General features: G+C 52.9%; 12 protein-coding genes across 12 annotated transcripts; 7 read left to right on the plus strand and 5 right to left on the minus strand.

Moving 5' to 3' along the window:
* Positions 1–676: 676 nt before the first annotated feature.
* Positions 677–1321, plus strand: An08g07300 (hypothetical protein; the record flags this gene model as incomplete). Its single annotated transcript, XM_059749176.1, has 3 exons — positions 677–840; positions 977–1081; positions 1219–1321. 3 exons carry the CDS (start codon positions 677–679, stop codon positions 1319–1321), a joined length of 372 nt encoding a protein of 123 aa, XP_059601206.1.
* A 237-nt stretch (positions 1322–1558) lies between these two features.
* An08g07310 (uncharacterized protein) lies at positions 1559–2393 on the plus strand (the record flags this gene model as incomplete). Its single annotated transcript, XM_001392809.3, has 2 exons — positions 1559–1951; positions 2049–2393. 2 exons carry the CDS (start codon positions 1559–1561, stop codon positions 2391–2393), a joined length of 738 nt encoding a protein of 245 aa, XP_001392846.1.
* Positions 2394–2889: 496 nt separating this feature from the next.
* On the plus strand, positions 2890–4879 carry An08g07320 (uncharacterized protein; the record flags this gene model as incomplete). Its single annotated transcript, XM_001392810.1, has 3 exons — positions 2890–2917; positions 2978–3327; positions 3377–4879. The coding sequence occupies 3 exons, from the start codon at positions 2890–2892 to the stop codon at positions 4877–4879; spliced, it is 1881 nt and encodes a 626-aa protein (XP_001392847.1).
* Positions 4880–5264: 385 nt separating this feature from the next.
* Positions 5265–7584, minus strand: An08g07330 (uncharacterized protein; the record flags this gene model as incomplete). The annotated part of the gene is made up of 3 exons (XM_059749177.1): positions 5265–5435; positions 5471–7518; positions 7569–7584. The coding sequence occupies 3 exons, from the start codon at positions 7582–7584 to the stop codon at positions 5265–5267; spliced, it is 2235 nt and encodes a 744-aa protein (XP_059601207.1).
* Positions 7585–8696: 1112 nt separating this feature from the next.
* An08g07340 (uncharacterized protein) lies at positions 8697–11675 on the plus strand (the record flags this gene model as incomplete). Its single annotated transcript, XM_001392812.3, has 1 exon — positions 8697–11675. One exon carries the CDS (start codon positions 8697–8699, stop codon positions 11673–11675), a length of 2979 nt encoding a protein of 992 aa, XP_001392849.3.
* An 868-nt stretch (positions 11676–12543) lies between these two features.
* Positions 12544–14276, minus strand: An08g07350 (uncharacterized protein; the record flags this gene model as incomplete). The annotated part of the gene is made up of 5 exons (XM_001392813.3): positions 12544–13479; positions 13541–13825; positions 13892–13991; positions 14072–14202; positions 14268–14276. 5 exons carry the CDS (start codon positions 14274–14276, stop codon positions 12544–12546), a joined length of 1461 nt encoding a protein of 486 aa, XP_001392850.1.
* Positions 14277–15578: 1302 nt separating this feature from the next.
* An08g07360 (uncharacterized protein) lies at positions 15579–16256 on the minus strand (the record flags this gene model as incomplete). Its single annotated transcript, XM_001392814.3, has 3 exons — positions 15579–15778; positions 15864–16109; positions 16199–16256. The coding sequence occupies 3 exons, from the start codon at positions 16254–16256 to the stop codon at positions 15579–15581; spliced, it is 504 nt and encodes a 167-aa protein (XP_001392851.1).
* Positions 16257–16599: 343 nt separating this feature from the next.
* On the plus strand, positions 16600–19020 carry An08g07370 (uncharacterized protein; the record flags this gene model as incomplete). Its single annotated transcript, XM_059749178.1, has 4 exons — positions 16600–16999; positions 17080–18355; positions 18408–18770; positions 18918–19020. 4 exons carry the CDS (start codon positions 16600–16602, stop codon positions 19018–19020), a joined length of 2142 nt encoding a protein of 713 aa, XP_059601208.1.
* An 864-nt stretch (positions 19021–19884) lies between these two features.
* Positions 19885–21780, plus strand: An08g07380 (uncharacterized protein; the record flags this gene model as incomplete). Its single annotated transcript, XM_001392816.1, has 4 exons — positions 19885–19916; positions 19995–20308; positions 20413–21548; positions 21616–21780. 4 exons carry the CDS (start codon positions 19885–19887, stop codon positions 21778–21780), a joined length of 1647 nt encoding a protein of 548 aa, XP_001392853.1.
* A 64-nt stretch (positions 21781–21844) lies between these two features.
* On the minus strand, positions 21845–22819 carry An08g07390 (uncharacterized protein; the record flags this gene model as incomplete). The annotated part of the gene is made up of 1 exon (XM_001392817.1): positions 21845–22819. The coding sequence occupies one exon, from the start codon at positions 22817–22819 to the stop codon at positions 21845–21847; it is 975 nt and encodes a 324-aa protein (XP_001392854.1).
* Positions 22820–23110: 291 nt separating this feature from the next.
* An08g07400 (uncharacterized protein) lies at positions 23111–25250 on the minus strand (the record flags this gene model as incomplete). Its single annotated transcript, XM_059749179.1, has 8 exons — positions 23111–23143; positions 23487–24020; positions 24082–24336; positions 24437–24457; positions 24524–24669; positions 24726–24917; positions 24976–25020; positions 25082–25250. 8 exons carry the CDS (start codon positions 25248–25250, stop codon positions 23111–23113), a joined length of 1395 nt encoding a protein of 464 aa, XP_059601209.1.
* Positions 25251–25340: 90 nt separating this feature from the next.
* Positions 25341–25860, plus strand: An08g07410 (hypothetical protein; the record flags this gene model as incomplete). Its single annotated transcript, XM_059749180.1, has 4 exons — positions 25341–25379; positions 25423–25553; positions 25610–25705; positions 25791–25860. The coding sequence occupies 4 exons, from the start codon at positions 25341–25343 to the stop codon at positions 25858–25860; spliced, it is 336 nt and encodes a 111-aa protein (XP_059601210.1).
* Positions 25861–26274: the final 414 nt, after the last annotated feature.

Genomic DNA, 26274 nt, shown 5'->3' on the forward strand with positions numbered 1-26274 from the left:
TCCCAAGGTACCCCAACTCATAATTCTGCAGTCTCCAGTTGTTCCGCCCAGAAGCTGCTTCCCCACCACTTAGTTCTATCCAACTAACCCTATCCACTACTATGAAATGTCAATCTATACAGAACTCTCCGTCGTTTACTATGACCAGGTTTCTATCTGAAACGGCAGAGATCTCGGGGGATCCCGCTGCCATGACAATGCATATAGTCTAGTCTAGTATGCATTCACACGCAATCATTGACACCAAATCCCGGCTCAGTCAAGTAGATAGCAACTATGTACCCATGTAATAGACACCTGATCCCTCTCAAGGGATTAATTACATGCAGTTCCAGTCCTGCAGCTTACACAGTTCATCCCTTATCTCCGGCTCTACCCCGTAGCGGCCGCTTACGCACCTCGTGGGGTTTGCTTTTGCTTGTACCTGCCGGATCCAGCCTCGGCTTCTGCTCTCCTTGATACCGATTGCGATCTTTCCCGAAAAAGCGAACCTCGTACCTTCGGGTTGATTTATACCGGCGGGAGGTTAAGACTGTTCTGATCTCACCAAACCCCAGCGAATTCTGCCTGTATAATCCTTATTTCCCGTCGGGACTGCTGCCAATTTCCTAGTTGATCACTGAAACGGTTGGCTGAAAAAAAGAAATCTACTCTTTGTTGCCTGGTTTTCCTCTAGATGAAGCTTGATGGTTCTGACACCGACAAGCGCCATAATAACAATCTCGGGTTAGCTCTTCCCCGTGGATCTCAGCTGGATTTGTCGCTTACTCGTCTTTGGATTTTATCGGGAGACTTTTCATTCATTCTGAGGCGCTCTTTTGGTATGACAGACGTTCTAATGTACTGAAAAGGGGAGGATGCTATAGACTGCGTCCTAGATGTGCTTCCTACATGAGCTAGAGCACATGCAGAACTAATATTTAGTGACCTCATGGCACTCTTGATGGTGAAAAAAATTTCTTCGGTTATAATATAGGAGACGTCTTCGCGAGGTCTTTAAAAGTGCACTGAAAGATATTGGACTGCTGGTTCGATTCGTTGTGAACCTATTTGGTTCACCGGAAGAGATACCGGAAAGAATGTTTTGATGGCAGGGCCCGATCCGGGAACATTTGCGATCAAGTGACTCACGGATGGTATGTGTTGTTGTGTTGCAATGCAATGCTACAACAACACCGCGTTATCAATGCCGATCGGCGGGGTTGGGATACTCTGGAGTCTGGCCATCACTCCCCGGCAAGAAGTCAATGGGTGGCCTGAGGGTATGCAGCCCCCGACTGAATGGTGTCAGTCACAGCTTTCAGTGCGTGCAGCTTATTAACTTAAAATCTGTGATATTTCTGCGAATAAGGACAAAGACCTGAGGTAGGACAGCAGCCTGACTCATCCCTGTTACTACTTGACCTTGACTAGTACTAGTCTTTGTCTTCGCCGATTATGCGCCTATAAGAAGCCCCTAGCTTCACAACCCCCTCTTGATACTACTCTGCTGCAGCCTGCTACTCTCTTGATTCGCTTTTGACTGTCATATATCCATCCCCCTGCTAACGAACGTAAAATGCCAACATTCTGGCCATCAATTACCCCAGAGCTCCGAGACTGGGCCTTGCGCCAAAGCGTCTTTTTCGTGGCCTCTGCACCTCTGCAAGGAAAACATGTGAATGTGTCGCCGAAAGGGTTTCCTGACTCGTCGTTCGCCATCCTGGGTCCTAACGAGGCAGCCTACGTTGATGCCACGGGCTCGGGAAGTGAGACCATAAGCCATGTGCGCGAGAACGGTCGAATTACCATTATGTTCTGCTCCTTTGATGCCTCGCCAGGCATTGTACGCTTCTTCTGCACTGGCTCTGTTATGGAATACGATGAGCCTGAATTCTCTGACTACCTCGAGCGGATGGGAGGCAAGAAAGTGGTGGGAGCGCGGGCTATCATTCGTCTGAATGTCTTCAAGGTTCTCTCCCCGACTCCTCCTAGAAGTGCCTTCTGGCTTATTGCCGCGAGCAAGATACGCTGCTAACAACGGATGCGATGCATGTTACGGGCTACAGGTTCAACGTTCTTGCGGTTACGGCGTCCCGCGATTGTCCCTGCAAGTCGATTCCGAAACCAACAACACCAAACCGTATCTCCAAGATCGAGATACCCTAGGCCATTGGACAGGCAAAAGGGTCGAAGCCAATGAGCTTCGCACCTACCAGAAGGAGTGGAACGTACGAAGTCTTGACGGGCTACCTGGACTACACAGGGCGCTGAAGGATAACCATCAGCTTGTCTGGGTGAAGCGGTTGGGCAACTGGACCCGCCGTCATAGAGATGAGATTGAGATGGTAAAAACCTCCATTTTGCTGCTGTTTGTCTCTATGGCTATCCTACAATGGGCGGGATACGTGTAAATATAGTAGGAAATGGGGTAAATTGAAGGGTCTGTTGCTTGTCACCACTTGGAGCTGGCCTGGTGGCGTGACCGCTCATCTGATCCACATGTGACTTAGACTTTCCTTCTTCTCTGTTGCTTGGTTGAGCTTCTTTCAACTGGTGCCTCCCGCATAGTGGCGCATAAATGCGACTTGTTGATCATTATGCCCGCGTAACTCAATTTCACGTAGGTCGCTCATCTTCTCTTGCCGGTCGATCCGACCGCAATGCGGCAGGTGAAAGCAGATCCCCGCATCTTCTTCCCAAACAACCGAATGTCCTCGGCATCTCACTGGAGACGAACTCGCAATATGTGCAACCTTTCTCGATTCCTTGGGACTGGCTAGCTGGGCAATGAACACTGGAAGTGCTATATAAACACTGTTTATGGCTGGACGAGATACTCTGTTCCCCGCCTGATATTCACACCACTTCTACTGTAGCGGTGAATACGCCTATACTATACATACTACCATGGCCCAACGCTCGGTTCGTATAGCTGGTACGTCGGTCGAGTTTGAACGCCCCAAGACCGTTATAGTTCACTGACCAAACTGAAAAGGTGCCTCCGGGTCCAACGCTGACCGTCGCCATGCCATCGCCGAGTTCGCTCACAATTATCATCAAGATCCAGTCGATGTGATCATTGCTGACTACATGAGCGAGGCGAATATGGTGGCATCGGCTGCCCGTACAGTAGAACAGCATCAGCGGAAAGAAAAAGGCACAAATGGATCCTCGACCATCGATGCACCAGGCTATGAAGTCGGCTTTCTCCAGGCCCTGGACCCGGCCCTCTCAGACCTGGCAAAGTACGGCATCAAAGTTGCGGTGAATGCAGGAAACACAGACACGGAGGGCCTCTACAAGGTGGTCAAGCAGATGGTGGAAGCAAAAGGACTGAACCTCAAGGTCGCTCTCAAAATGACCTCTGAAGAAGCCTTGCTCACATGAAACCCAGGTAGCTTGGGTCTCTGGAGACCAAGTCCTGTCAACCGTCAAAGCTGCATTGTCGTCGGGCAAGTCAGCCTTCACCAACATCTATACTGGCGAATCCCTCTTCAATTGGCCTTTCGAGCCCATCTTTGCTCAGTGCTACTTGGGAGGACTCGGAATTGCTGCCGCTCTATCCCAAGGAGCTGATATCGTACTCTGCGGACGAGTCTCCGATGCATCCCCCGTCATTGGAGCTGCATACTGGTTCCATGGGTGGAACCGCACTGACCTCGATCAGCTAGCCAACGCCTTCGTGGCTGGCCATCTCATCGAATGCAGCAACTATGTCTGCGGCGGCAACTTCACCGGCTTCAAGACCTTGGAACACGTCGGTCCTGATGGCTGGTCCAACATTGGATATCCCATTGCGGAAATCTCCCCAGAGGGCAAAGTGATCATTACCATGCAATCCTACGCGCGCGGGGGCGCCGTCACCATCGACACCTGCTCCTCACAGCTCCTATATGAGATCCAAGGCCCATGGTACTTCAACTCCGACGTAACCGCTATCCTGAACGACATCCACTTCGAGCAAATCAGCCCCAACCGCGTCGCCCTCCACGGCGTCCGCTCCGGACCACCACCCCCGACCACCAAAGTCGGCATCACAGCTCGCGGAGGCTTTCAAGCGGAAGCGGTCTATTTCCTCGTAGGCCTCGACATCCCTTCCAAGGCACGCATGCTCGAATCCCAGATTCGCCGACTCCTCTCACCGTATACCCCCAAATTCACCAGCCTCCAATTCGCAACTCTTGGCTCTGCCCCTGAGAACCCCGACGACCAAAGCAGCGCCACCGTCTGCCTCCGCATCGTCGCCCAAGCCCGCCACGCAGACGATCTCTCCCCAATGCACTTCCTCCGCTCCATCGTCGACACCATTATGCAAGGCTACCCGGGGGCCACCTTCCACCTCGACACCCGCCAAGGCTTCCCCCGTCCCGTCTACGAATACCACGTCACCCTCCTGCCCCAATCCGACATCAACCATCAAGTCCACCTCCCCTGGCGCCATCAAACCCTCACTATCCCTCCACCCCCAATCACAAAAATCTACCCTTCCCGCCAACCCTCCCAATCCGTCACCGACAATCCCACTTTGGACTTCGGCCCCACTATCCGCGGCCCTTTGGGCTGGATCGTCCACGCCCGGTCCGGCGACAAAGGCCCGGACGCGAACTGCGGGTTCTGGGTCCGTCATGCAGACGAGTACCGATGGCTTCGGTCGTTATTATCTGTGTCTGGAATCAGGGAACTCCTGGGCGAGAAGTATAATGCGAATCCCGAGCTGAGGGTTGAAAGATTTGAGTTGCAGAATTTGAAGGCTGTGCATTTTCTGTTCAGAAATTTGCTGGATAGGGGAGTGGGGGTTACTACGACAGTGGACTTTTTGGGGAAGAACGTGGCGGAGTTTCTTAGAGCGAGGCATGTCGATTTGCCGGTTAGATTTTTGGAGAGAGGGAAGTTGTAGGATTTTTTTGCTGGAGAAGTCTGATCTGCCAGACGGCTCCGTCATGGGTGAAATGGAGTAGTAATATTAGTCCGTAAGGAATTACGAGTCAAAGCTTCTGTTTGTGTCCGAACTGGTATCTCGTAACTAGCCCTCATCCATAGTATATATCATTGACGCCATAAATGCAACAGCTACAAGTAAGCAAATAGCTTATGCGACGCTGACCAAACAACATCCCTTCTTCTTGTTCTTCTTCTCCTCCCTCGCCCTCTTGACTTTATTTCATCATCTGCGCCTCGCACTACTAGCCATCGGCTCAAACGCATCACTATCATCCTCAATATCCTCACTCGCCGCCCTCGTAGCCCTCGTTGATCTCCCAGACCCCGCCGTCCCTCGCACACTACTCTGCGAGCCTACAAAATTCAGCGTTGTCTGAGTTGCTTGCTTGCCCCGAGTTCTTCGCGTAGCTTGTCCGGTTCCTCCAACTGTATTGGATGAAGGTGCTGGAGATGGAGCTTTGCGGCGTTGTGTTGTTGCTTTCGCTGTTGCTGCTGTTGTTGTTCTGCGAGATCTAGTACTGGTAGTAGATTTGGCGGGTTGTTTGACGAAGAGGGAGTCATCGTCATCATCGTCCTCTTCGTCTATGTTGGGGAGGGAGGTGGCTGCGTTGTCGTCGTCGTCATCATCGTCATCGTCGAGCATTATGACATCCTCTTGTTCATCTTCTTCGTCGGAGGAGACGGTGCGGCGTTTACGGCTTTTAGTAGAGGTTGTGGTTTTCTTTGAAGTAGTAGTAGCAGGTGCTGCTTTTGTGGTGGCGGTTTTGCGGGTTGTAGCGGCAGTGGTGGTGGCTCTACCGCCACGGCCTCGGCCGCGGCCGCGTGTGGATGATGTTGCTCGTGATGTGGTGGGTTGTTCGGCGCCATCCTCACCGGCTACGTCTTCATTGGGATCGCCGTCCTCGTTGTCGGAGTGGATGAGAGCGCCGGGTTGGTCCTCCCAGACACCGTCGAATTCGGTGTCCCAGCCGTCGGGCTTGGGCTTGAAGCGCTTCTTGCCGCGGGTGCGTTTCTTGATACCGCGGGAGAACATGTCTTCCATTTGAGTGCGATATCTCTCCATGGCTTTTTGTAGGGAGCTTTCTGCCACTTCTTCTTCTTCCTCTAGATCGTGGTCGCGATCTAGAGCCAGTAAGTGCTTCATTTGGCTCTCGAGTGATTCGTTGACGAACATTTCCAAGGCATGTTTGTCGTCTTTGTCAATGAATTGGGCGACTGCGTCGCCGAAGGAGTTCTGTGGGAGGATGGTCAGAGACTGTGCGGAGAGGAAGTCGCGCACTAATTGTTCGACTTTGACGGTGTCGAGGGTGGAGAGGTGTGAGACTGCTGTCTCGTCGAGGTCGGTTTCACCCGGTTTGCGCGTACTGTTGGTGTTTTTCTTCTTGCGGTAGAACTGGACGACATCGTTCACATTGGCGACCTTGCCTACGAAGCGGTTGGAGAATCGCTGCGGGTTCTCACAGTCATAACTGCCTCCTTCTGGCGTTGAGGTTTCAACGCGCAGTCGCACTAGTGGTAGTGGGACTTCTAGCTCTTCGTCTTCTGCTGTCTCATCTTGCATTTCTAGCCATTCTGTTTTCGCTTCTTCGATCAGTTCCTCGACAATCTCCATGAGAAGGCGAGTCACTTCCGTGCGGTTGTTGTCCTTGCGGGCAAGCTTTTGCGCGCCTTTTTCTTCGGAGAGGATAATTTCGCGCATGGCGAATGGGCGGACGGACTTGAGACGGATGGGCTCGCATTTGAACTCCCGGCCTGTGATACTGAGAATGGCTACATGTTTGGCCACTGATTCGCCAGGAACCAGGGATGTTGCCACGGATGAGCCGGGCTGCATGACGTGAAACTTGGTCTCGGGGTTCAATCGCGGGTTGATTAAACACTCGTGTTCGTGGCCCCAGACGACGAGATCCAGGAATTCGGGGAGGAAATTCTCGGGCAAATAGCCTGTCTCGGTGTGTGCGTAATGGTTCTGATGGACAGACATCAAGTTGAACCAGTCTTCTTTTTGGATTGAGGGTTGGTAGAACTTGACCTTGCCGTCTCGAAATGTGCGAAATAGACGCTCATCGCGGACGTTGCTCATACCGTAGAGAGCAAGTTTCGTGCGTCCTTTCTGGAGCAAAACCGGTTTAATCTGGATATTGTCCGACTCGGGGGTCCGTCCATAGTAATTGATCAACCCCGACACCTGAAGTAAATCCAATGCAGCCAGATGTCCTTCTCCGGACGGATCATCGTGATTGCCGTGAATTGAAAAGATGGGGATAGCCACATTGATATCCAAATCCTCGTAGTTCACGTGATTGAAAGCACCCTGAAAATTTTCGCTCGCATCACTCAGCATCTCCAGTTCGCAAGGCTTATCGCCGAGACAGTTCATACGAATGGAGCGCATAACTTGGTACATGGACTTCCGCGATGGCTTGTTCTCGTGGAAGAGATCGCCTGCCAGAAGCACCATGTCCACATCTTGTTCCTTGGCCAGACACATTACCTCATGAAAGCTTTTCCAGCTGTCATCACCACGGATGGGATCCCGTTCATTGTATCCTACATGGTTGTCTGTAGAGACAAGAATGCGGATCGTTTCCGAGTCTGGATGCATCAGCAACGGGCAATCAGCAGAGAGGAGGAATTATACTTACCATCTAATCTGGGCATCGTGAAGAGAACTAATACACATAAAAGTCAAGGAGATAGGAGAAGAGTCACCGATATTGAAGAAAAGCAAATTCTAAGAGAGGACAGATGACGAATCCCAAAAGAGTAATATTACAGGCGTCTACTAAGTAGCCTGCAGGCTACCGTAGAGGTATGCTGCCTGGAAACACGGATAGATTAATGACCGTCAGAAATGAACTATAACCATATTGGGTATCAAGTAGCTCGCAGATGAAAAGTGAGTGAGTAGCATCTAATCAAATGATGATGTATACTACTTGCTGCATGGATGGCGACAAATGCCGGGAAATGAAGCCATTCGCGGGACGGCGCGTGAGCACGTGACCAGCACGCGCGCCGAGGACGGGCGCTGATTGATTCCTGCAAAGGGAGGCGACACTAAGCAAGATTCCCCTCCGTCGATTCTCGTCGATCGCCGGACTGTCTTCGTCCTCCTTCGCCTGTGACTCTCTCTCTTTCTCCTCTTCCCTCTCTGTCCTCCCCTCTTGTCCTTCTTGGTCCCATCTTGTCCTACTCTCATCGCATCGTATCGCGTCACACGTTTTCGCCGCCTTCCTCTTTTTCGTCTGTCCTCTTCTTCCGACTGATCCAGATTTCGTCCCTGGTTCAGTCGCCTCCAGTATCCCAGTTACCCCGCGAAACTCTTTTATGCAATCCGAGCCTACTGCAGTTTTCGACCGTTCGCTTTCGGTAGACCCCTCTTTAGAAGTGCCCTTCAATCCTACTCAGCATGGAAATGATTCGCATGGTGAACACCCAGTCTCTGGGCTTCGCCAACAGAAGTCTGGGGACTCCAGTGTCGGTCATGACTCATATGAGGGCGGCCAGCAAGCGCCCTTGAAGGAGACTGACATTGCGCCGTTCAACGACACAGTCAATCAGTATGAGGATAGCGTCACTCCATTGATCCAGCAGGAGGAGAGGGTTAAATCTAGGAAGAAGCAGCCCTCCAGCTACTCGGGCCTGTCCCTGGAAACCTTTCCCAATGGTATGTCATCACATTACCCGGAGCCCTGAACGTCGTTCTAATACTTCTGATAGAGGTATTGACACACATCCTGTCGCACCTGCCTCCCCCTTCTCTGTCCTCAATGGCCCTGGTGTCTCGCCATTTCCATGGTCTCGTCACGACTCCTCACGCATGGAGAATTGCTTTTTCTCGTTACTTCCCCGGCCCGTACACCGTCGAGGATGGCGCGTGGCTTCCGACAGCGAAGTCGTCGGAAGCGGTGACGTCTGATAAGCGCTATTTCTCCAGGCTGACTGCGTTGGCATCTTGGAGGAGTGAATACATTATGAGAACCCGCTTGCTCCGATCGCTCTCCAGAGGCAAGCCGGCGCAGTTCGAACCGTCCAAAAAGACCGGTACGGTGCGAGCGGCTAGCGTCCGAAATGGCAGCGCCGTAGCCACCTATACCTCACAGCTTCTGTACCCTGTCAGCCACTTGCACGGCTCCTTCGGTTCAGAAGTCAAGAAGAAGGAACCTCTCTTCATCCATGGCGCTTCGGAGCAAGGCTTCGCGTCGGCTAGTGACCCCTCGACGGTGAAAGTTGGTACATGGGGCCTCTCTGACCACCAGTTCTTTCGACACTTCGCAGATCTATTTCCCGGAGATGCCGAGTATGGGCTAGGCTCTGGTGATCATGTTGGAGCTCCTAACCGCATGGATGTCAGTCAGCCCTATGGTATGATCTACGGCGAAGCATGTCCTCAAGGCCGTACCTATTTCATCTCGACCACGGAGCAACGTGGGAGGTTCTTGGGCATTGCGGATTCCAGTTCGCAGCCTAGTCTAGGAATCCCCACGCTCAACTTGATTGCGACCGGTGTTACTGCGGTCTGGATTGCTAAATCCTCTAACATCCTTAAAATGACTGGCGGGCTGGTCGCGATGCTGTCAGGCTCCTCCACTGGAGTGCTCACGTCCTACGCCCTTGGTCCTCATCCTACCTATGAGAAAAGGTATGAGAGGGGCCAAGTGACTGCTAAATGGGTGCTGTGTCCTGGTGTCCCTATCATTTCTATCGCGGTTGATGATAGCTATTCTCCCAAACGTCATTCACGTCGGCGGATCTGGGCGACGGTTCTGAACGCCTTGGGAGAGGTCTTCTACCTCTCTGACCTCCCGCGACAGCCTGATGTGCCTACGACCAAATTGTCTCCTGAGGAATATGAGCAGCTTGCTTGGAAAACGGGCAGAAGTGTCCGTTGGGAGCTTGTTGAGTTAAGCAGACGCATCGCACGGCTTGATCCGTTCAGCCGTGATTCAGTCGATGGCAGCTATAGCCCTCGGTCGTCATCGGACGCCATGAAGCTCAACGAGGAACAGGTAGCTGCAGAGACGAAGGAGATCGAGCGCTTCCTGTCCTTTAAGCCCAAGCATTTCCGGAAGGTATGCGAGGGATGGGATATGAGACGTGATTTGAAGGTCGATTTCGCTGGAGACGATGGCCACGGAGCCGGCGAATCGTTCCTTGTGATCTCCCAGGGTGTGGGAGATGATGAGAAAGCTTCGATCCGCAGATACACGAGGAAGATAACTCGACATGATGCGTCGTTGCCGATGCACGGATCTCACAACGTTGGTAACGTGCCTGTACCGTCCATCTTTGGTGGTCCCGTCAAGTCTCCTATCCTCTCTTCTGTGAGCAGCTCCAGCAGTATGGCTCCATCTCGCGCTTCCAGTGGCTTGAGTGAGACGATCTGCTCCCTTTCAAACACCGAATGGCGCATCACGGATTTCGACTTTGGGGACAGAAAGTCGGTCCAGATCACCACGAGTGCTTTGGACTTGTCGACCTATGCCCTGTTGACAATTGACGAAGATCCTCTCATCGGTATGTCCGGCAGCTCCGCACTCTCCTCGGCGACGTCTTCACCTCTTCCGCACATGAAGCAATCGCCTGGCAATGCAGAAGTGCCTGGTCAGCGAGGACGCTACTTGGCTGTGGGTACAGCCACGGGATCGGTCTTCGTATGGGACATCCGGTCACCCACGTCGAAAAATGCTGAAGTCATCAATCACGTTTCGCCCATTCGAATTATTCAAACGGAATCTCCTCAAGTTTCCTGCGTCGCTTTGACCTCATTATACTTAGTCCATGGTGGAAACGATGGCCTTGTTCAGGCCTGGGATCCCCTTGCCTCCTCGACTCGACCAATTCGGACTATCAATTCGCGATTCTCTACGCGCGCGCGCCGCCGACTTGTCCAAGCCGAGGCATCCATTAACGGCGTTGGTAACAATTACTATGCGACAGGCGCTATCTGCCTCGATCCCGATCCAACCGTCCTACGAGGCATGGTCGCTCTAGGAACCCACCTGCGTTACTGGTCCTACAGCTCCTCCGGCGCCGACCAATACAAGTCCAGTAAGCGTCGGCTCCGTCGCGGTCTAAGGGGCAGCAACTCCACTCCAGAAGGTCAACGTTTCAACACTAGCGGCCGCGGCGCGCTCAAGGACTACATCGAAGATGAGAAGGTCGAAATGGAACGCCAAAGGATCGCCGACGAAAAGGAGCGCGCCCACCTCAGCCACCGCTTCGGCGTTGACCTTCTTGGCCCCGACGTCGACGAAGAACAGCTCCTCGCTTACGCCCAACTTCTCAGCCAAGAGGCCTACTCCAGCGAAGCCCACAAACGCGGTGAAGTAATAGAGAGCTCGGCAGTGAGCACCTCTCCCAGCGACACCATCGGGCCAAATGACAGCTCTATCGCACCCGATGAGCTATCCTCTGCATCGTCTCCCTACGAAGACTTCGCCGACGGTGACCTCGAGCCTGATATCGCTGAAGCCATCCGTCTCAGTCTCCTCGAAGACAACAAGCCCCGCGCCGACCTGGACACAGACACTGGTCCATTCGAGCCACCCTCCCCATCTCTATCAGGCCCAGCTGTCGCGGAAAGCAGTCGCCAACAAGAGATCGATGATCTTGAGTTCGCGATCCAGCTGAGTCTCGCAGAAGCGGAGAGTCAATCGGGCCAGCACAACCCGACAGAGGAATTCCCAGCACTGTCACCGTGGGCCCAACCGTCTCCTGGGCAGGACAAAGGAAAGGGTCGTGCTTGATCTCTATTTGCGAATGAGTGTGTGATATGATTTGATAGACATCTCTATCCATACAATTGTGCTATTTGTTTGATATCACCGTTGCTGTTGTATGTTATCTATTGCGATGTGATTAAATTGTTGATGCTGTGTTGCGTAATATATGATCTGTGTATGGTATATCAGTAAGTCATTAAGATTATAATCCTGTAGCGGTTGCGAAATTGCTACCATCATTGATATGTTGTAGGATTTTTCTTCTGGATATATATCAAGATAAGTAGTGTTAGACTAGTAGCTTGGACGGCTAGCGTGCATCATCGCATGATGGAAGAAGAGGGTATTGATTTCTCCTAGCACGGAGACATCTAGTGCTCAAGTTCTACTTTCATTCTTCGGAGCGTTCATTTGGATCTCGAGGATGGAGTAGGATTGCTAAAAGTTCAATGGTGGAGCCTGCTAGGAAAGAAGAAGTGTGACCAAGGACTAAGTGATTGCATTACTACGGCCACATGACACGAAAATGACTATAATATACCAGTAATCAGATCCATACCACATGTGAAGCTCACAAGAACAATCGAGGTAATAACTCCATTACGGCAAAGCCGTACTACAGAAGTAATGCAAAAAGGTATATATACAGCATGTAGATGTATTAAACGTCGTCGAAATCATATCCCGAGTCAAACTGCCCACTGCCACTTAGCTCTATTCAGGGGACCTCACTCTATACACGTGGAACAAACCCTCCATCTTGGGGGCAAAAGGTCATGGTCATAATTGGCAAGAACAGGTTCACCGGGAACAGTATGGGGAAAGAATCTAATCAGAACAAGGGGTTGCAGAATGTAAAGTGAAACAGCAAAAATGTCTAAGGCGAGCAGCTCTACAGCATGAAGACGGCAAACAGAGTGGCGCCGGTCAGCACACCCATGAAGGGGGCAGACAGGGCGCTGCTGCCCGAGGTAGAATCGTCGGAGCTGGAGCCCGAGCCGGAGCTGGAGCTAGAGCTAGAGCTCGAGGTGCTAGAGCTGTTGGAGCTGCTCGTGAGGGAAGTGGAGTTGCCGGGAGTGTTGGACTCATCGCCGGACAGCACCTTGTACTTGACGCTGGAGACCTTGTTGCCGTTGTAGTCGTAGATGGTCTGGGGGATGGTGGTGGCAGACACGGCCACGAGGCTGCCGACAGTGGCGTTGCTGTAGCCGTTCTTGATCCAGTCAGCGACCTTGGAGGGAACGGTAGGCAGGTCCCAAGAGTTCAGGAAGGTGTTGTTGGTGATCAGATCAGAGCTGCAGGTCACAGCCTCCTTGGAGGTCTGGGACGAGTTGGAGGACTCAATGCTGCTCATATCCAGCTTGTTGTACTGCTTCTGCAAGTTCTCATAATCGACCAGCAGGGTGGCAGTGTCGCTGCTGTTGATGGCCACGAGACCGTAGTCGTTGGCTTCCTGGGTCCACTCGTAGACCAGACCACCGGAGAAGACCTGGTCCATCTCGCTGCCGTAGAGGGCCTGCACCTCGGTGAAGACACGGGGCTGGACGGCATTGCAACCGTACTCGGAGAAGAAAACGGGCAGGGAGGCGTTCGAGAAGTCCTCAGTCAGGACGTCGTAGCCGGAGGCCTTGTAGGAAGACTCGCCACACCAGGAGTACGAGTTAAGGCCAAAGAAGTCGGAGCGAGAGCTGGTCGAGTTCTCCAGGTTGCACTCGAAGTAGTCAAGGGTGTCCATGAGGATGGGGCGCACATCAGCCGCGGAGTAACCCACAGGGATGGAGCGGTTGACGTTGGTGGAGATGTAGTCCTTCATATCACGCACGACGGCCTGAAAGATGATTAACAAGGAATTCGATCACGCAATACCAATGAGACAACGGGGAACATACACGAACGTAAGCAGGGGCCTCATAGACACTCTGCTCGTTGATAACCTCGTTACCGGCAAAGAAACCCAGGGTGTTGGGGAAGTTCTTGAAGGCCTCGATGACACCGAAGACCTGCTCGTAGTAGACAGAGTTGTAGGTGCTGGAAGGGTTGGTGCGGTCAAGCGAGCCACCGGACAGAGGGGAGTTCACATCGAGAATCATGTAGATACCCGCTCCGTTGAAGATGGAGGCACACTTGCTGTGGTCGACATTGGGAGACAAGTTGTACACACGGATGGTGTTGATCTGGACAGGTCCCCACAGTTAGCGGGGGTGAATGCGAGAGAGATTCAGCAGGATGGAAAGTCTTACACCCAGGTTCTGCATGAGAGCAGCATCGCGCAAGCAGGCATCTGCATCACTCAGGGGGTCCTGGGTGGCACTGAAGCCAGAGGAACCACCGGGCTGGTAGCTGTTGCGCGAAGCGAGCATGGAGTCAGCACATGGATTTTCCTCGAAAGATAAGTTTGCCGGCGATAAGGGGATGCTTACTCGACACCCAGGATCTGGAAGCGATCACCAGTCTTGCTGTTGACAAAGTCCTTGCCCTTGACTTCGATGGGAGTCACAGCGTTGGCGGTGGTCGCAAAAGCGCAAGCCGCGGCGAACAGTTGAGTGTATGTCTATACCAGACCATCAGTCAGCAATCTATCCCATGGTCGCAAAGTGCCATCGATATAGAACTCACGGGAAACATTTTGCGACGTTTTCAGGAGCGACAGATATCGACTCTTGAAAAGGTTATAGTATATAGAAGCAGAGAAAAAAAGAGAGGATGGAGTCTTCCACAGGAAGATCCGAAACAGCAACGATTGGTATATAAAAATGAGTGACGTGGGAATAGAATCCCAAAACAAGGCAGCTAACGAAGGAAAGCGCGCGGGGGGTGAGAGGCTGAACAGGGAAGCACGAGAAGAAAGAGGCCGGAGTGAGACATGCTCATGGCTATAAAAATCAAGGCAGGGACGGTCTTTGGTCCTTCAACCCCCCCAAAGACCCTCAGGGACCAACAGGAGGCAGGCAATCTCCCGGTGAATCGAGATTGATTGAAACCGCCAACCAAGTGGAGGTCGCAAAGCACCGCTAATCTCCGCTACTCGCCAATAGCCCCGTCGCTGCTGGTGTAATTGGCCTGCCCTCGCCCCATCAGCCCGACGGCGTGCCTCAGACCAGCCAATTTCAGGGCCGATCCTGGCTGTTCCCTTTTCCCTGTCCCTTGGAGACCCTGTTAGTTAACTTAGTACCCTGGCACCGTCAGGCTAACGAAGAGGGTCGTCGCCCAAGATATGAAGAGGGTGTGAGCTGATTACGCATGCCTGCCTGGTTCAATTTCGCGTCTCGGAGCTGCTTAGCACAGACAAAGTATAACCGTGCACCACAATAAACACATCACCACGCAGTTCACCGCTCACAGCTCACCCACCGCTCACCATACTCCTTACAACTTCATACATATGCGCTTCTTTCACATCAAACAAATCGTCGTTTTTGGCTCAAGTGACTCGTGCACTCTCAACTACTACATGTTCGTGCGTCTAGGAATACATAACCCGGGTTTCCATCCCATCGTGAGAAAACCTCGGGAAGAAGATATTACCGGCCCCAGTGACTCGGATCATTTGCCGTCCGTTCAGGCCCGGTAGAGAATAAGAAAAGATGAGAAGAAACAACACAGTGATGGCGCCGAAAAATTCCAAAAATGTCCGCCAGGTCGGCGGCCAAGACACAATGCACATATACAGGGAATTCTGGAAAGGAAATGGTGCGGAAGTACATGGGTAACGGAGAGGGGAGAAGGGTGACTGGCAGACGGACAGCGATTTCCGATAATTCCGTCGCTGCCGGAGGACCAGGCCACGGCCCAGCGTGAGCCGGATATTATAGAAGACACACACCTTCAAGGCCAAGGTTCATTTGCGGGAAAAGGGCGGGTGGGTGAACGAAGCAAGAGGGAGAGAGATGGGGAGGCCGGGAGTCAGAAGTCATGATGGAATCGAATTTACTCGACTCCGTGGCTCTCCGGAGCGGCGCTCTCGCCAGTGAACGAGCCCAGCTTCAAGCCGGAGTCCAGAGCGACCATCTCGGCCAGGATCTCCAGCACTTCCTTGGGCACGGTCTTGTCGTAGATGGAGATCAGGTCCTTGGGCTGGGGGTAGACCTTCAAGGCCTTGTAGAAGCACAAGGCAGCCTCAATGGGTTCTGTAGTGCGGTTGGTACATGGATTGCCAATGCATAGATAGGGTAGGGGACGTGATCAAAGCGCGTCAGGCCGGGAGATGCATACCTTCAGCAACAAGAGACTCTCCCTGAGCGACCTGGCTCATGAAGTAGGCCTCCTTCTCCTCCAGGTCCGTAGGGAAACCCTCGTCCTTGGCCTGCTGCACGACCTTCTTGATGACCTCGCGCTGCATGGCACCCTGGGCCTCAGCCTCCTCCTTGACAGCCCTTGCCATGCGGCGGTTGTTCCTCTTGAGAGCTTTGCGGAACTCCGGATCGGTCTGTCTCTTGTGGTCAAAGTAGACGGCGTAGGCTAGAAAGGGCAATGAAGGCGATCAGCATCTAAGTTTGGACAACCTCGGTATATGATGGTTCCGTGGATGGCCGGGCTGGTGTCCTTACCCAAAAGGCCGGTGACGATTGTGCCGGCAGTAGCGGCCACCAAGGTCGACGTCCTCATGATGAAGGTTGGATGGGATGTGAAGATGGAAGAGAGACGGAAGCGGCGAAAGGGCGAGTCCACCAAGAAAAGGGAACTGGACGGCGTCGAAGGGGGAGGGAGCGGGAGAAGTTGAGCTGAAGCAAGACAGGCAAACAAGCGGACGTGAAGAGATGACGGCGATTCTTTTGCTGCCCGGATAATTTTGCCGGGATCATTATTGTTCCGCCTCGGGGTTTCTGTCCCGCTTGAGCTGCCCTTCCCATACTCCCCTTCTCTCTATACTTCCTCTCTCTCGGTACATTCCGCCCCTTCCACGAGATTGCAGGCTCAATCTTTCTATCTCATAGACTCGCTGCCAGTCATGGAGAGCCGTGGCTTGACCCTCCGCAGCAAGTCGCGCCGCCCCCGCCCCCAGATCAGTGCTCCGAAGCCCATATCCGGCCCTTTGCCGACCAATAACGGCAGTAAGGGTGCCGGTACTCCAGGGCAGAACACTTCCTCTCCCAGCTCGACATCCCTGGACCGGGCCCCTTCGAAGGGCGCGACCTCTGATCTAGTCAAGCGCCGCTATTCCACCCGTTTTAATCAGGCCCCCGACTTCGATGTCAGCGCTCCGCCGGTGCCGGGCCTGCCCAAGGCACCAGCCACGTATGGCGGGCTCAGCCCACCCGAGACGAGTCGAAGACCGTCCACCGAGTCTTCTGGTCCCCCCAAGGTGGACTTGAATGCCCTTCGGGATCCTAGCCTCCCAGTTGACAAGTGTGAGTGACGCCCGACATAGGTCCCCGCGTTTCCCCCCTCCCGATCCCACGGGTGCTAACGTGGCACCAATCTCCGCCAGACGTTGCCAACCTACTCGCCAATGCCTCGGAAGAGGAAATCGAAGCATATCAGAAGAGCCTTCGCAAGGTCAAAAACCGAACTTCGACCGATCTGCAGCAAAATGTTTACCAGAACCGCACTCAATTCATCAAGATCAGTAAGGAGGCGGAGAAGCTCAAAGGGGAAATGCGGACCCTCCGCACTCTGATGGCGGAGCTTACCACTGCGCTCGGACAGACCACCATCGGCAACACCCCGAATCCCATGTCCCCCGCCGTTGACGAGTACATGCCGAAACGTAATGCCAACCGGAGTTCTGTCGCTAATCTGGAGAGCATGTGGAACGTCCAGCTTCAAACCCTCTGGAAGACGGTGGAGGGCTCCCAGAAGTTCCTACCGGTGGTACCTGGCCGACACATCGTGATGGAGACGGGGCATTGGGTGGAACTGGACTCTGCAACCTGGAAGCCCAGGCGACCAGTTCACATAGTGTTGCTCAACGACCACCTGCTGATCGCCGCGAAGAAGCGCAAGCGGGTTGACCAGAGCAGCCATCGCGGGCCGGTCCCCACCAAGCTGGTCGCGGAAGAATGCTGGCCCCTACAAGACGTCGATATGATCGACCTTGGTGCCAATCTCTCCGCGGGGGTTGCTCGAGATGAAGCCGAAGACCGGGGAATTGCGAATGCAATCAACGTCCGCGTCGGCGGGAAGCCGTTTACCTATCGTCATGACAAGCGCGACAGCTCGGCTAAAGGGGAACTGCTCGCGACCTTCCGGAAGACTGTCGAGGATCTCCGACGTAATCTTCGCTCGGAGACTGAGGCCGCAAGCAAATCCACCGAGTCATTCGGCTACCTGGGCGTCCGGCGCCCCTCCCATTCCCCCATGCCGGATCAGTATGACGGCGGCGAAAGCACCCGCGACAAGCCGGAGGTGCGTATCGATGTGGATGGAAAGCAACAGAATCTTCGTTGGGTGGACGGGCAGGTGGACGAATTGGATATTGACATCGCCCTGCAGCGGTTTGAGGAGGCTGTGTCTAACGTCGAGCGGCTTCGCAAGCTCGCCAAGGGCCTGAAGGGCAACGCGGTCGCGCAGGACGTGATCAATACGAAGGTCGACGAGCGTGCAGCCACCCTGGCGGAGGTACTTCTGCGAGCGCTCGTGGATACACACTCATTTCCCGTGTCGACCAAAACGAGGGTCTCCTGGCTCACGCGGCTAGGCTTTGAAGATCAAGCCCGGGAAGCGTACTTGAAAACCCGCTCGGAAATCGTCTCCAAACGGATCCGGTATGTCTCCCGATACCGCTCACCCAGTCGCACGAATACTAACCTACTGCAGTGCCTGTATCTTCGAGGGAGACCTCCCACTCTACATTTTCCAGATCTCCTACGTCTACTTCACGTTGATCAAGAACACCATTAGCATCTACCAACAGTGTTTTCCGCCGGTCATGTCCAGCGCCAGTATCCGTTGGGCAAAACACCACCTTGACGGCTTTAACGCCCTGCTCACGCGCCAGCTCAGCAGCGTCCAACGCGGCACAACTGTCTGGCAGAAATGCATTGACATCGTGCATGAGCAGGCTGATCAGCTGACCGAGGTAGGCGTGGACTTTACCGACCTCGTCGCGAAGGACTTGGAGACGGGTGAAGAGTTCACCGAACGACCGCAGATGACCCGGTCTGAGTCCCTTATTTCCGGGTTAGCGGATACTGCAGCGGCAGCTGCAATTATTTAAGTGACGCGTGTATATTGGCTTATCTTTCTGTCTATTACCACTAGCCTCAGGAGGCTATGTTTGATGATGTGTGTTCTGCGTCGCCCGTTTGTGCACTTTTATATTTTCAGTCTGTTTGACATAGACCCCACGCGCCGTGCTCCAGAATGGACCTATGTTCGTGTCTTCTATTCTGTATTCTCTAAATGTTCTACCCATACCCATGAACGCTGAGCTTCGTCGTGTATATGGCGCTATACCGACGTTCAATGGATCCATGTATACCCCGCACAAATTATTCCTCCCTTGAATTGAAACTTGCAATCGACAAGTCTGAAAAAATTCCTACAAGCAGAGATACGCAGATACCTGTCCTTCAAGCTACCTCCATCATGTTACTGAAGCGGGGGATAGAGTAGTAGGAAAAGCGTCTAGAGGATCTCCGAAGTCGGCATCAAGCAATCCCGGACACGTGGGATCACGTGAAGATAGGCTGCTCATGGATCTCTCCCTCGAAGTCGAGCTGGCAACTGAACTGATCTCTCCACATTTCTTGCTGGCTATCATTAGGTGCTATTGTCTAGTATGACTCGCTACTTGTCTGAGAAGAGTGTGGCTAGTGTGCTGACAGCCTTTCTTACGGTGCCTGACTACAGATGATCTGACATGGCTTACCTGAGACGATGGCCTACACGATGTTGTCTTCAATACTTGTCCCCAAAAGACAGCTCTTTCATACAAATCTACGAGATAACTGATCCCTCTCACCAGCAATTGAAAGCGCAGCTGATAGCAATTGCTTTCCATCAACATGAAGTGGGCATGGCTGGACACAAGTTCCACCTCGGTCCCAAATCTAGAAGCCGAGCGGCGGACCCCAACAGTTTCGGCTACAAAATCCGCGTGAAACTCCGAACGATAAGCAGCGGACGAAGATTATTGCGTGCAGACTCAACAGCAAGTGGGTTCATCCCCTCTATTGGCTCCTGTCTGGGGCTCCTTGCTTCTTTTTTTCGTCTGTCGCTTTTTCCTCCGATCTAATCTTTCTTCCTCCCTTCAATCAGTACAATCTCTCCCCTGCGACATCAATCAATCAACATGGGGCTTCCTAATGGCCAATCTATACAAGGGTGAGTATCGCTCCCGAGCCTCGATCCGCAGTTACTTGTAACCCTAAGTAATGCTCACAATCGACGTGGCCCGCGCAGGCAAGATGCCGAGCACCAGGCCCTCCCATTGACGGCCCTCCCGTCTCTGCCCTTGTTCGTGCAAGCAAATGCCTTTGCGCAGAACACTCCCGACAAGGTTGCCGTCGTCGACGCCACCAAAGGGCAGGAATTCACCTATGGACAACTGCTAGCCGATGCGGCCGCCCTGAAGAAGGTCATTCTGGAAGAGCTAGGCCTCACTGAAGTCGGAAACCTGGAAGAGCGCCGCATCGCCTTCCTAACGCCAAATGGCTACGACTACGTGGTTACGCAATGGGCCGTCTGGGCCGCGGGGGGTGTCACAGTCCCTCTCTGTATGTCCACACCACACCCTGCACTGTGACAATCACCCGAGAACCCAAGAATAGCTATTGCGCCTCAATAACCCAACGATAAACACTAACCTCAAAACTCAAAGGCACCACCCACCCAGTCAAAGAGCTCCTCTACACGATCGGAGACTCCGACCCCTCCCTGATTCTCCTGCACCCAACATTCGCGGACTTCGAGACACCCCTCAAGGAAAGCATCACCAAACCCGTCCCTTTCAAACCCCTCACCCCGCACCAGCAAACCACCACCGCAATCACCCTCCCCACCATCAGCCCGATCTCCTTCCTGGACTACCGCGCCCTAATGATCTACACCTCCGGCACAACCAGCAATCCAAAGGGCTGCGTGACCACGCACAAGAACATCACCTTCCAGGCACAATGCCTCATCGAAGCCTGGAAATACAGTCCCACTGACCGGCTGATCCACGTGCTCCCCCTCCACCACGTGCACGGCATCATTAACGGCCTCGCCGCCAGTCTTCTCAGTGGCGTCACCGTCGAAATGCACCCGAAATTCGACCCCGCCACGATCTGGACCCGCTGGCGCGAAGGCGGCTCAACCATGTTCATGGCCGTGCCCACCATCTACTCCCGCCTCATCGACTACTTCGAAACCCACCTCCGAGGCACCGAGCACGAAGCCGCCGCCCGCTCTGGCGCCCAATCCCTCCGTCTAATGGTCAGCGGGTCCGCGGCGCTCCCTACCCCCATCAAGAGCAAGTTCGCCGCCATCACGGGACAGATTCTCCTCGAGCGGTTCGGAATGACCGAGATCGGAATGGCGATTAGCTGCGGCTTGGAGACGGAGAAGCGCATTGACGGTAGCGTGGGGTGGCCGTTGCCGGGCGTGCAGGTGCGGCTGACCGATAAGGAGAGCGGAAAGGTGATTGATGCTGTGGATGAGGATGGTATGATTGAGATCAAGGGTGATAATGTCTTCATGGAGTATTGGCGCAAGCCGGAGGCTACGAAGAAGGAGTTCACTGAGGATGGGTGGTTCAAGACTGGGGATGTGGCGAGACGGGATGCGCAGGGGGCGTACTTTATCCAGGGTCGTGCGTCCGTTGACTTGATCAAGTCTGGAGGGTATAAGATCTCGGCGTTGGAGGTGGAGCGGAAGATGCTGGGGCTGGATGCTATCCAGGAGGTGGCAGTCGTGGGATTGGCGGATGAGGAATGGGGACAGCGTGTGGCTGCCGTGGTTAAGCAGCGGTCTGGGGTGAGTCTACCTTGTTTGACGTTTCTATTATTACGGGCTGAGTGAGTGCATGCTAATATGGATATAGACGGAACCCCTGGAATTGGCGAGTCTGCGTGCGCAGCTCAAGCAGGAGATGGCGCCTTACAAGGTGCCGACGGTGCTCAAGCTGGTGGAAGCCATTGAACGCAACGCCATGGGCAAAGTGAACAAGAAGACGCTGGTGCAGAAATATTGGCCGGAGCTGGCCTAGCCTAACCTAGAGATAATTATAATACCACATAGAGTCCACTAACAGCTGAACGAATGCATGAAAGTCATGGATCGACCTCTCTCCTCGAAAAGCGCGCCGCCTCATTATACGCCATGTTCTTCAGTTGCATTCCATGCGTATCAAGCTTTCTATACTTATCCCAAGCATGACCTACGCCAGGTATCTCCATCACCCTCACTGTCGTAAAAGCCGGAGTTCCACGCCTGGCTCCCATCAACCCAGTTGCCAACGTCCTAGCTTCCAGGGCCCACGGATCCCCTTCGCATGTAATAAAGAAACACCTGCGCGGAAACCTAGTCATGTCCTGCTGGCGACCCGGCGAAACCTTCACATCCATCACTATATTACGAGGATGCCCGCGCAAATAACACTTGAGAGTCGTGTCCATCACCCATAGCGGCATCACTCCACCCGTCCCCCTTCTCATCCTGTCCCTTATCCTCGGATCCATGAGTTGAATCTTGCGCTTTTCTGAGATCCACATGTCGGTGATTGGATAAAACACAACCGCAGTTTCAAAAGTGTCAGGAGGGGAACTGATCGCCATAGCCAAGGCCAGGTTTCCCCCAGCCCCGAACCCACAGATCGCCAAATGTGTGAGATCGTACTTGTCGGGATGCCCCTTGAGAAATTCCAATACGTCCTCGACGTCCTCGAGAGCCGCAGGGAATGGGTACTCCGGGGCGAGGCGGTATTCAACGTCGAGGACCAGGAAGGTGCTATTATCACGTGCGACACAGTGAAGAAAGTCATCGTCGATGCCATGCGACTTGACGCAGAAGCCCCTGCCGCTGAGGTGGATGATGACTGGAGCCGCACCGGCGATTTCTACTCCACAGTACTTATAGACAATTATTTGGCGTTGGCCTTCTCGCGCATTGACTGCTATGACCCCCTTGGAATGGGGTGGTGCGCCTACTGGCAGTGGGTAGTGCCGTTTGACCAATTTGCGGTGTCGGCGAAGGTGCATGCCGGTCAAACTCCACCAGCTAAGCGTTTCTGGGGTCTGGCTTGTCATGGTAAATCTGATGGTGGTGATATGAGATAAATGAAGATGTAGCGAATGAACAAGTACTATAGTAAAAAGAGAGGACTGTTGCTGAAGAAAGTAACCCGAAGAGAGAAATCATCGTTCGCTTTCATAACCAGGAGATGGTGCACTCTGATCATGAAAGGAAGGAACTGAGAAGAACAAGGAAGTCGTGGGCTGAAGATGTCTCTTTTGGGAAGTCGTTGTTGGCCTTGAGACGGGGTTGCCGAATTAGGAGAGACTCTGGATACGTTCATCCATCACCTTGAGCCGATGCGTTCAAACTAGTGAGTATCTTCCACTCTGGTGTACCTATCGCAGCATTTTTGCATACATAGAACAATACTGACCCGGTTGTAACAGTTGGCTCATACATTCCCGGAGTAACTCGTCTTCATAGCTACTGGGAGTGTCAATATAAGCAGCTACCCGGCATGAGCGGTGGGAGTTAGTTAGGGTTACTCAAACCAACTCACGCAACCCTCCAGGAATGAAATACGAAACAGACACACTAAATTAGACGCACAAGAGAACCATGGCACAATTTGAGCCCTTATACACCCACCCCCCCAGATTTATCTGAATACCGACACTACGTCTGAAACACCCATCTCGGATCCCTATCCCCCAAAAAATCCCCCTCAGCATCACCTACATCCCCCATTAGCGCCTCCATGCCCTCCCTCTCCCTCACCTCCGCCTTAACCCTATTCTCCCTCCTCAGCACCTCCCACAGCACTCCCACAACCACCAGATTCGCCACTAGATACCCCAACGCAAACCCATGACCCAAAAAGTACCTCGGACTCGTCTCCGTCCGATACAGCTGCGTCCCCAACACAGCCCCCAAATTACCAATCGAAATCTGCATCGCATTCGCAATACACCGCTTCGTCTGACCGGAGACGTTATTCGCCGGCCACGACAACACAATCGCCACGGCGGGGTAGATCCCCGCTGCAGCGAAGAACGTGCCCAGATAGGATACCCCTGGTCGATGATCACTCAGAAGTAGAATGTATCCAATGCATGCTAGGCCCGTGGAAAGGAGAATGAACGGCGCGCGACGGTGCGTGCGCTCTGATAAAATAGCTACGGTTATGGTTAGGATGAAGGCGACGGCGTAAGGCGGGACAGTGAGGAGTTGAGCTTGGGCAGATGTGTAGCCTAAGGCGGAGATAATTGTTGGCTGTAGCGGGTTTCGATTAGTGAGTGAGTGTGGGTTGGAGGGAGCGAGGGGGATAGCTCACCATAAACAAAGACAAAGTATACAGCGGCAGCGACATCGTGTGAAACGCTAGTCCATATAACCAGACCTTGATGTCTTTGAAAGCGTCGAAGACAGCACTCCAGGTGAATTGTTCGTCGCGGGTCGAGTCGTTGTCGTTCTTCAGACGGAATTGGATGAATTGGCGCTCTTCGGGGGTCAAGAATTCGGCTGTTGAGGGGTAATTGTAGACCCAGAAGTAAGCGCCGATGGACATGAGGACTGTGAGGAGTCCTTCCTTTATTTCCTTTTTGTTAGTTTATCGTTGGTGTAGAAGTGATGTGTGGGGGGAATAATACCAGGATGAATATCCATCTCCAGCCACTGTATCCGCCTACGCCTTTCATGTGGGCTATGCCCTGATCCATTGTTTAGTATGATTAGCTCAGTGTATGATAAAGGAGGGAACGGGGTGGTAGACCAACCCAAGCTAGAATCCCTCCGAATGCACCTGCTAATGAAGCAGCACTGAAGAATAATGCTACGCGGTAGTGTTGCTCGTTGCGTTTGTACCACATGGATAGGTAGAAGACGACTCCTGGGAAGAGGCCGCTTTCTGCTATGCCGAGGGCTGTTTAACACGCCCATTAGCATCATATATATCATTAGATTAAAGGGGAAGTGTACCAGTCCGTGAAGTCAGATATCCCGCATAGTTCTGAACCACGCCCAGAAGCGTCGCCACAACGCCCCAGACTAATGTTAGAGTGGGGAGCCAGATCCGGGGAGTAGTCTTCTTTAGGACGATGTTGCAGGGAACTTCGAATAGGACGTAGCCGATGAAGTAGAGGGTTAGGCCGGTGAGGTATTGGTCTCCTGCTATTTTCTTATTAGGGTTGTTATATGATGTGATGCGGTGGGGTTGGAAGGTGCATACACATGTGGATTTCAGTGGCCATGCCTTCGAGTCGGGCGTTTCCCACTGTAGTAATGGAGTCTAGTTAGATTTGATGGAATCATCAGGTGTGGGAAGAAGGGGGTACCATTGCTGCGATCGAGGAATGATAAGAGATATAGGATGGTCAGTGGTGGAAGAAGACGGTAGTCTAGTTTGCGAAGGAGAGCTTTCTCGTTGATATTGGTGACATTGCTTGTGGTTGGGGAGGCGGCCTTTTCGTCGGCCCCTACTGTCTTTTCAGGTGTGGATGCCATGCTGCTTCATAGCAGGAGTATGAATCCCTGTTCCTGGCAGTAACTTGGAGTGTTGCAGACAGCGTCAATCAGACCCGTTTCCACGACAAGATGGGACTATATAACCCGGCTGCTGGAGTTGTACTCCACGTGGGACAGACATCATGGCTGCCGCGATTAAAGGCATTGTCAGGGTCCAGAATGGTTAATCCTTGCCTGCTATGGCATATTTACATCCACGAGCCGATGCGCAATCTGGAGCGGTGATGACGAGATTGGTGGAGTAGTCCACCCAAGAGGAAGTAGAGTTGACAAGGTTCGGGGGTGGGGGTGCAGCTAGATGTTCCTGATGATGATGTGGGGATTGTTTGATGGTAAAGACCCACTAATTGGATACTTCAAGACCTGCATTGTACGATGCTTGGTGATGTCGGTTTATGTCGCTGCGTAAGTGATCTTCAGATTGCTGGTTCTGAGTAAGTATTGAACAGTTGATGGCTATTCTGCGCACATAGTTTGATCTGATGAATAAGAGGCCCGAAGTGGTGCATTCTGGAGGAGAAAGCACGCCATCTGCAGCCCGCTCAACGTCATCTGGCTCACTCGGGCGAGAGTTGCGATGCTAGAATGAATCTCGTTCATCGCTCAGACCAGTTGGCGGTGATTCTTGAATGCATAGCATAATCTTCATAACGTGCATACTACTTTTCTGTAGGAAGTATGAAATCAGATACAGAGGTAACCAACAACCATTATGACAAGTGATTCTTAGGCATACATTCGTCTTGAAATGAGATTCAATAAGACAAGGAAAGTATACGAGATATAGAGATTGGGAAAATTGGAAAATAAATGGCATCGAATAATCATCATAGTATTGTTCGCGAGTCATGATCAACATTTCTCGGTGGTATCTTGTTCATAGTCGTCAGGGGTATCTCTTGTTGTTGTTGTTGTCCATCCCACCCAAAATGTCCCGCATATTCAACGCCAGTCCAGTGTTCCCAAAAATCCCAAAGTCCGTCCATCCAAACCCAAGGATAAA

Source organism: Aspergillus niger, assembly GCF_000002855.4.
Source record: "Aspergillus niger supercontig An08".
NCBI lineage: Eukaryota > Fungi > Ascomycota > Eurotiomycetes > Eurotiales > Aspergillaceae > Aspergillus > Aspergillus niger.